The 10,194-nt window shown below is 41.5% G+C and overlaps 1 protein-coding gene across 5 annotated transcripts in view; it reads right to left on the reverse strand.

Annotated features, from left to right (window-relative positions):
* Positions 1 to 542: 542 nt before the first annotated feature.
* Positions 543 to 10,194, reverse strand: part of LOC111874624 (large neutral amino acids transporter small subunit 1) — a 25,759-nt gene continuing 16,107 nt past the window's right edge. For all 5 annotated transcript variants that reach the window (XM_023870263.2, XM_023870265.2, XM_023870264.2 and 2 more), the window contains exons 5-8: positions 8,766 to 8,891; positions 6,516 to 6,660; positions 3,701 to 3,824; positions 543 to 650 (exon numbers count right to left, since the gene is read on the reverse strand). In XM_023870263.2, coding sequence (XP_023726031.1) covers positions 543 to 650; positions 3,701 to 3,824; positions 6,516 to 6,660; positions 8,766 to 8,891 — 503 coding nt within the window. The remainder of the gene's footprint in view (positions 651 to 3,700; positions 3,825 to 6,515; positions 6,661 to 8,765; positions 8,892 to 10,194) is intronic.

Consider the following 10,194-nt stretch of genomic DNA (forward strand, 5'->3'; position numbering starts at 1 on the left):
CGCAGCCATCACACTGGACACACTGACAGCTGTAGTTTGCTCAACAGTTCGGCGGCATCAACGGTGTTTAGCCGCTGATGGTGGCCACTTTGAACACATACAATGACTCTCTCTCTCTCTCCATGCAAGAATTGTAAGTACATGCCATTTTGTTCCAAAGATATTGACTATCAAGGAGTGAGTATATTTTTTTGGACCCCTCTGTACATGCAAATTAACTCGAGTGCCTTCCATAATAATAACTCTGTGGTGAATAAATAAACTTCACTCAATGGAAGCTGAAGTTTTAGCCATTAACACCTTTGAGATTCCATGTTTACCAATTCCCTAGTTGTTCAATGATGCTGCTTCACCTCTCACAATTTAAATCTGTGAAAATATTTCTCACCAGCACCTCATCCTTTTCATAATTTATTTTAATTCATTACTTCCCATAATCTTTGCAAGGAAAGGTTCAGCTATAGCACTAATGTACCTTGAGACTCTCAATACAAACATAAGTGGACTGTATAGGTCATAAGGTCTAAGAGGCAGTTGATTGATTACCTGGAAGAAGTCATGATGTGGACACTGAGACCTCCAAATACAGACATAGCCACCATAACTGGCATGATCCAAGACATGATACCCAGGACTTTGTCAGCAAATGTCTGGGGAAGAAAAATAACAATAACTGATGATTAACAACAGTAACTACCACCAACAATTAAAGAAGAAAGTAAATATTGAGATCCCTATTTGAGATGTATCTGACTAGAACTGAGAGAGACTACAGGAACTGAAGCTGTAGGAATGAATGTATGTATAAGGGAAGGGGGGCCTTCTTGGCCCTTGCACCGCGACCTACGGTGATCTATTGTGCTTCCCCTTTTGATTATCCCCTCAGCAATCCTGCGCTTTGAATGAAGTGTACAATTTTGTATGTGGGGCTGTTGAAATAGTCACTTGGTTTCATAAAGTATTGACCCAAGTGACGCAATCTTAAATAAGCTAAGGCTTCACACTCACACAGGATATGTGTGGCTGTTTCATTTTCTTCTTGACACCTCTCACAAGTGGGACTATCACTTAGTCCCAGTTTGAAGAGGTGTCCTTTAAGGTGACAGTGTCCTGTAAGTAGTTCTACCACCCATCGTAGCTGGTTCCTGTTTAACTTCAACAGTTCCTTCGCTCTTTTAGCAGAGGGTCCTTGTATGAGCCCCTTTGCTTGCCTGATTCCAGTCAAGGATCCCCAGTATTTCTTGTGCTTCTTATTTGTCCAGTCCCTGATTGCCTTTCTGGCAACTCCTATAGAGATGCCGCAGACTGGTTCAGGTCCTATGAACGGATGTTCAGCTCCAATCTTAGCAAATTGGAAGCTGTAGGAAACTCTTGTATTAAAATCTCAGAATTATAATTTCACTATACACTTCTAGAAAGATCATTCACTACATCAAATGATAATGAAACAGACTTACTGATAATTTTAAAATAAATTCATCAGAACTTTCTAATCTCTTCCAGTGTTTGACTAAGATCTGGCACTGTCTGGTATCAATTCCACAGATCTGAGCCTTCACCAATTATGACGTGTTCTCAGAGAAGAACATCACTAAGATTCTCGATTACTGCAAGCTGCTACGTGTGACAACCATACCATATCTGTCACCACCCTTACTCCTCTCTTCACACAAGTACAACATAAACAAAATATGAACTCAATCAACTACGTGGGTAGGCTGAAAAGTAATGCACAAATGCTTGTAGAGCGCGAACAAAAACAAATAGCAAGAGCGGGAGAAAAGTACATTAAAGTACAATTCTTAAGTTTCAAAAGCATTTAACAATCAAGTTCCTTCCGTCAAATGTGACACTTTTTTAAGTTTTCCACCTCGTCAACACCTGCCTTACATGTTTCGGCTCACCACGGAGCCATCATCAGAGGCATTTATAGTAGAAAAAGAAATCACCAACACACAAAACTTCACTTTGTCCAAGATAGCCACTTTCCAGTTAATTAAAATAATTACAAATAGTTAAAATTACCCAGAATGTCGATTCACTAAAAGTTTTTCACACACCACAGTAGCTTCCTTATTTGATTCGTCGTTAATTCTGTAAAATTATGTTTCGTTATTTGAAGTAAGAATTCTTAAAATCCCTAGAATTCTTTCCCGCTTGGCCCAATCTTTTTGCTTCGGGATGTTGTTGNCTCTAACACGACAAACTCTACGCCGGAGGTGTTTTAAGAGTCTGTATGTGCTGAGAAGAATTTACCGTTGCCCCTCATTCCAGAAAATTGGTCACATAAACTCAGTGAGCATCCCATAACACAGTCAAAAGAAGTTCTTTGGCGGATGGTTGTGTTTTGAACTTTTTCGCCTGAGGAGAAGACGGATGTTGATATTCAGCGCTCTGTCTATTCTCTTCCGGGTCGTAACGATGGACCTATGACTGGTCCCATCACAATATTCAAAAGAAAGTCGTCTCCTTCATCACGGTAGCGCTGCAAAAGTTGCTCGCAGCATTCCAATCGACGCTGTTTGTTCTTGTCTGTGAGACGGCGTGGTACCCATCGTGCAGATTTTACGGTATCCCAACTGTTCAATAATGAAGTCGACACGTTCCTTGGATATTCCAATATGGTTTGTGATACACTTTTGAGTGATTCACTGGTCATTTTGAATCAAATCGTCGACGAGTTTGCGATGATTATCATCTGTGGCAGTGATCGGACGTCCGCTGCGTGTTTCATCAACAATTATGGTTTTCCAGGCTCGCAACCACGAAATTTTATTACCCATCGATTTACAGTAGACCTATCAACAGCATCGTCACCATAAACAGCCTTTAAACGACGATGAATCTCAGTAGGAGTCACTTTTTCAGCAGTTAAAAATTCGATAACAGGACGCTGTTTAACTCGCGTTGACATAGCACTAGAACACGTCTCCATACTTCCGCTTCTCAAAATACACTGGATGAACGCAACGACCTCAAACCTGTGCATGCATATTGAGGGGGAATGTTACTTCCACATGCCACCCGGCGTACTTCTGAAGGTCATTTCGTTCACGCTCTACAAGCATGTGTGCATTACTTTTCAGCCTACCTACGTAAATTACACAAATCTACTGCATCTCATCTGTGCTTAGGAGTGTACTACCGAAGAGCAGTGATCTTTTGTGCGTTCTTTGTGGGCAAAAAGGCTCGACGCAAAGGGTATTCATAAAGAAACGTTTCCTGTTTACAGTGGGAAGTGTTTGTTGTGTAAAGCAGATCACAACTGGGTTGAGAAATGTGGCAAATGTTTTAGTGATGATGAAGGTTTTGAAATGGAAATCCAGAAGTTGCTGAGGCAACAGTCAAAAGACCTTTATGTTGCGGTTTTGATGCACTGGTAAAGCGATGGGATAACATTGTATCATTGTTGGTGGAGGATATGTCAAGAAATATTTACATCCATTTGTGACCTATTTGCTGATTTTCTCCCATACTTTGTTGTACATAATTTTTGAACATGCTGACTAAGAAAGAAGGGAGATCAAGGTTTCCATTTTCTTAGAGAAGGGGGGAGGAGGTCAGAGACAAGGTGCATGTGATATCCGAATAAATACAGCAGTAATCAAACATGCTTTCATTATATGAGACAAGTACCACTGACTTAGAATGGTGTAAATATAATTTTCACATTTGTTGTAGAACATCAAAAAGCACCTACCACAGCAATAGCATTGGAGGTAATCATGGCTGTAGGTGTCAGGACTGCCAGGTAAGCCACATTTGCAAAAACATAGATCAAGGTAACAAGTGGCAGGGAAATGTAGATAGCTCTAGGGAGGTTCCTGCAAAACAAAAAATTTGGCATCAGTAATGTCTTCAACATGGAATTAAAATATGATTAAACCAATTATTTGTTCAGCTATAGGTGGCATATCATGAAAACAAGAATTTTCCATTTTTGAAAATACAAATTATTATACAAGTAAATGATAGTGCTGTAGAGTGACTGCATTAAGTCCTTCATTTTTCATTAGTAAATGTATAATTCAAGGAGCTGGAATAGTGTAGTTGGTACAGTGACTGGCTATGGGCTGGATGACCGGGGAGATCAGAGTTCTAGTCCCAGTAGGGTTAAGAATTTTCTCTTCTCCACATCGCCCAGACCGCCTCTGGGGCCCACCCAGCCTCTTATTCAATGGCCACTGGGGGTGAAGCAGCCGGGACATGAAGCTGCCACTCACGTAATTTATCTAAAGTGCATATTTGTACCTTCCAGGTTTCATGTCCATAACTGATTTAAAGTACCACATTAGCTATGTTCCAACCCATAATGTAATAAGCTGTAACTGTGATTGTCACGCATATGGAGTGATTATAGAAGGGGTGTGGATTGGTGACTCAATTTATTAACCACTTATATACCCACAAATTGTGACTACACTTTACAGATCACTAACACACACAGACTAGTGTCCTCAGTCTATTACAGTCTCCACTAGCTGTTTCCTGTTAACGGATTGGAACTACAACAGTCTCATTGAATTACATACTCAAAATATCGCAAATAAAATCTTCTCTTCACAGCTGGACTTTCAACTGAGCACTCTTGCAACTAATTAGTTGCCCCAAACCATCCCGGTTATAACATCTCGGCATGGACCAACAGAAAACACAGCTCTTCTATTGCTGTACCTGGATTTCTTGCTGCAGAGACGTGTTTACCACATCAGTGTGTAGTAATGGCCATGGCGCGGACCGCAGAGGGCATGATTCCAATGTTGTTGTACCATTGCTGTGGGAATGTGTTTACCAAGCCGTTGCCTAGAAATGGCTCTGGTATACTTGCTTATCTTGTGGCCCTTGCATAGCTCCCTCCTTAAGGCCACTCATCCCAAGTGGTTCCCACATAGGGTGCCAGGTGGCCCAGGTGTAGTACCATCAACCTTCTTTTCCACATCATGACACACAACAGGATGCAAACAACAAAGACCCTCCTTGCAGTCAGTAAGGGTACACTACCTAGAGTGGCCAGTGGTCCTACATCTCTGGCTCTTATTCTGCGTGCAGTCTCTTCATTTGTTTCGGATGAAGCCAACCCTTCAATAATGTTCTGACCTTTATTTTCCACAGTATAATGGGTGTTCTGACTGTTTGCTTTGTGAACTCCAGCTCCATGGACTTCCCGAAGATCATGCCAGATGTCTTTTTCTTCCTCAGACACAGGTGCACCTTCAAATCTAGGTCCCTTATTCCACTGCTGCTGTTGTACAGGAAGGCACCAAATGGTTAAGAAGGGTTAGGGGTTCTGAAAGTAAGTTTGGGGGTATAGAGTGTGGCGTTATCCACTGGGGTGGGGTCATGAGGTTAAGATGAAGGATTGGAGGAGAACAGGTAAACTAATAGATTCTAAGCGGTTCTGACGATGGTGTACAACACTTGGGGTTATGGGGTTTTCTGACTTTGTCCATTGTCCAAAAACCCTGTAACCCCGAGATATCACTAGACTCCACTCACTTTGCATCGATCTGCATAATTAAAGATGGGAGGTGACTGACTATTTTGGTAGCTTCCCTCAGTATGTTATTAAGCGGGTACAGTTGATCAGATGTGTGCCAGGTCTTTTATTAAAACTAAAGACCTAGCAAACATCCACACTTACCATTTCATCAGGGAAGTCACTGAAACAGTAAAATGCAATGTAACTTCAATCACGAAAATGGATACAAACTGCGCAATGCCTACCCATTCCCTTTCAATCCTTCCTTTTAACCACATGGCCTCTTTCTATCAGACATACCACTGCTCCATTGCCACACCCTTACTCCCACTATGAGATGCATGTATCAGTCTCCTTCACCCATGTGCCTCATTTGCCCTGATGATGGCAACTAAATTATTCTGATAAGATGGAACAGCTTCAATATATAATATGGTTAATCTCCAAAAGCCAAAATGGTTCATAGTAAACCATGACAAATTCAAAGATCATGTAGAACATAATACCACTTATATGCATCACCTTACGAGCCACAGATGAAATAACACCATCCACACAATATCTCAGCTTTCAGGGTTGTACACTGCACTGTATTAATGGGAGTGCAAAGGCCCGAGGAAAGGCAAGATCAGTTTGTGACTACTAAGAGAAATGTATTTTCTTCTTTTTTAGTTTTTTTTGGGGGTGGGGTGAGACTGAGTCCACTTGTTAAGTCGGCCAATAATGGCCTATTGTACCAGCCCTGGATAACAGATGATGAATGTGGAGCAGTCAGTGGAATGAGAATTGGCAGGGGAAACTTGAACAAAACCTTCCCCAGTGCCACATTGTCCACCACAAATCCCACATGACCTGACCTGGGCTCCAACCCGGACAGCCGTGGCAGGAAGCTGGTGAATAACCATCTGAGCTATGGTATGGCCTTAAACATAAATGCAACTCCAACTCACACAGTATTCACCCTCATGACACATCATCTAGCCATACATTACATTCACAGCTGCATACTAAATTAATAAAGTGAAGAATAACTTACACATAAGGGTCTTTCAACTCCTCTGTCATAAAATTCAAATAATTCCACCCAGAATATGAAAATATCCCTGAGCAAAAGGAGACAGCTATCTTCCCAGCATCTCTTGTTGAGCCATGGAAAGGATCTTTCAAGTTCCCTGCATTACCTGTTACAAAAAAGCAAAAAAATACTGAAATATCTCACATTGCTATAGAGAAAACATGGCGTTCTGACACCATAGCTTAAATAAATAAGCAATTCTGGAGTTTATTATTATTATTGGAGGGGTGGGTTTCCCCATGCACTGTGACCAGTGGTCTATTGTACATCCCCTCTGTGATATTCTACCAGTCTCTATACCCTACCGATACTGGTGCGTACCATCAGTCCCGACTCAGCCAGCGAGTTCGGCCTCTACTGGCTCAGTGGAATCTCTTGATGCTTTCTCCATCTATCAGAGGCGTTAGAGACTACTGTTGGGCGGGAAATGTCTGATTAATTTGGCTCAGTGGTCCCTTTGGGACATGAGGTTCTTTTACGTGCCGTAAAGCTACGACACGGGACCCATGGCTTAAAGTCCCTCCCGGAGGACTTGTTCCCTAAATTTTTCTGCCCTTAAAAATTCCATGACCTCCGCCGGGTTTGAACCCGCGTACCTTGAGTCATGAGGTGGGAACTTTACCCCTACACTATGGAGGCCGCCTTCATTAGGCTATGATCACATACTTGCTAATCGTCTCCAATTCATCATTTATTAATAATCTTATCACTTGGCACTGTATAATCTTAGATATTAAAAATTAAATTAAATAAACCTCCTGTGGTCTAACTTGGACATAGAACTTTTATAAATTTTAGCCTACTTTCCTTATTTTCAAGAAATAAAAGAAGGCTTATGAAATCACCTTGCTGTCTCTATATCCCCCACAGTAATTTGTTAGCAGGCTTACATCACCGTGTTATATACTGTCACATACTTCAAAAGTGGCATGCGTGCTGTGAAACAATCAACACAAAACATAGCTGGAGAGGGCTATATACAGCTGAAACATGTCATAAACACATATGATATGAACTAGCTGTCAAGAACAACACTCCATTAAAAAAGGTGTGGGGAGGGAACTATCTCTGTAACATGTAGTGAAGGCTGAACCGTCTGAAGACAATTCAAAGGGTTAGCCCCGTGAAAGGTGTCATGGAACTGCAGTCTACCACAGCCAATGCTCATATATTTCTTGTAAAGTTCTTTTCAATAATGTCACGTGACCCTCCCCCTCTTTTTTCCTTCCTCCTTTTCTTGTCGTGGCAAGATGACACGAATGATTGCTCTCTTTCCCTGGATGGCGGTCGTGCAGGGTGGTTGTCCCTGCTCTTAGAAATTTCTGTTTGGTTTCCTTTCTTTTTCAAAATTAAATTTATTTTTGGAAGTCAGCGCTGTGTGTCCCGGGAGAGGGCCCCTTTGCCGAGCTATGGAGCAATGGCGAGGCAAAGGTGTTTTATATAAATAGACACGTATGGGTACCCTGTGAGTATATGTACACATGTGAGTATTGTTATTTTTTTCTTTCCTTGGTTTGTGAAAGTAAATGGTCAGTGAAATGGACGGTGCCCCATGAATAAGGTATTGGTTTGAATGACCGTAGTGGGTCATGCTAGGTTTTTTGTAATATTATTTCTGGTATTCACTTCATATGTTTTATTTCCTTTATTATTGCTAAATGTATATTTATTTCATTATTATATTATAGTAATTGTTAAACTCAGTCAGCATAGCTCTCGATTTGTGCGTGTATTTCCCACAACAACAAGTGAATGAACTTCTCCCCCTTTCCCTCTCCTGAAATTCCGGACTGGTTACAGTCCGGGTAGGTAACAGTTCAAGGCCCACAGCACTGTGTGATGTCGAGGCGCCCGCATTTTCTAGACAATTAGCTCATAGATGGTGGTAAGCTTGTCAGCCTTACGCGCTGGCCGCGCTTTACTCCCCAGGAAAATTAGTTAATTAATTTCTGGTGTGCGCCCATAAATAATTAGTTGTATTATAAGACTCACGCATGGATGCACACACATAATAGACTTCAACTAATGCAAACAGAATGCTGAAAACTTGCTAGTTTTAACAGTGATGGTTTTGTTAGCCCCCACCCAATCAGTTGTCTGTGAATGTTATTCACTTTACTCACAGCTACTCTCCATATATTGTGTAACCCAAAGACAGGCTACGCTGTGGTGACAAGGAGTCAATTCAAAGTTAACATTATTAGTACTTACCCCAAAACATATATGCAAATCCCGCAATGATGATGACAACAAGGGCAGCAATCTTTGTGAACATAAATATATTTTGCAGTCGTGTTGTAAGCTTTACATCATAACAGTTAATAAAAGTTAGGAAACCTGTAAGAAACACAAATCAGTTACTTCTGTAACTCAACATGGAACATCTGCAATGTTAGCAAAAATGGGATTGAATTTTATGAAGAGTAACATTTATGCTTTGGGCTGTGCCACAGCAGGCTACAATAGGCCAATCAGTGGCCGCCGTGCCGAGTGGACCCAGCTGGGCTACACCCCCCACTAAGAGAATTAAAAAAAATTAACATTTGTGTTTTCAATCCAAGCATCGTAAAATCATCATTTCTAGAGAATAAAATTAAAATATTCAGATCATTTGAACTTCATTATTTGACCACTGTCTCATCCTTAGGACTTCCATTGCCTGCATCTAATGCGTGATTTTGGCTTTCAGGGTTTAGCCACTTCCCCAGACTGGACACGTGAGCAGAAATGGGCATGCATGATGTGTGTCACCAGCTGATTCAGTGACATGCTGCCAAGGACAATGACTGTCTGCTAAACTAAATGACTGGTGATGACCACTGAGTCCACCATTTTGACCTCAAACCAAAATGAGAGCATGGAGTGGCACCATGCTGCATCTCCAATGAAGAAAAAGGCTAGAACCATACCCTCAAAAAAAGTGGAAAAATTATGGCAACAGATTTTCCAGGATGCCAAGGACTGCACAGAAAGGAAACTGTAAATGCAGTTCTCTACGTTTAGATGCTCCATGAACTGTGATGTGCAATTTATGACAAGTGCCTGATGAAAAGACACATCATTCTTCGTCAAGATAATCCATGCCCTCACAGGGCACACCTAATACTGGAGAAAATTGAAAAGTGTGGCCAGGAAGTGCTCCCCATCCTCCTTACAGTGTAAACTTGCCCCTTCAGACTCCCACTGCCTGGGTCCTTAACTCTTTGACTGGCGCGGGCGTGTTTTAACGCCCGGACGATGCCAGCCGTTCCCTGGCGTTGGCGTGTTTTAACGCTTTGACAATCTCGTCCCTTCTTTGCTCTCTTGGCACTCATCAACCAAAGACATATATATGATAGTTTTTGTGCATGTTTGTAAAGAACCCTTGTAAACTTTGTGGCGGTCTATATTACTGTCAGAACCCTCTGAGAAGGTGAAGGTCAGAAAATATTTCACATTCATTCAGTTTCACCATGGCTTCTTGCAGCAAGTGTCTTCGTTTTCCTACAGACCAGCTGGAAAATGTTGTGAACGAGATTTTTTCTGATGATGATAGTGGCGATGAAATAATGATTCCTGAATTGGATGAAGTTGATAGTGACAATAATACAGTGATAGACAATGATCCACAAGACAGTAATCATGAACATTTACCTACCAC

The sequence above is a fragment of the Cryptotermes secundus genome, unplaced genomic scaffold, assembly GCF_002891405.2.
Source record: "Cryptotermes secundus unplaced genomic scaffold, Csec_1.0 scaffold1943, whole genome shotgun sequence".
NCBI classification, from domain to species: Eukaryota; Metazoa; Arthropoda; class Insecta; order Blattodea; family Kalotermitidae; genus Cryptotermes; species Cryptotermes secundus.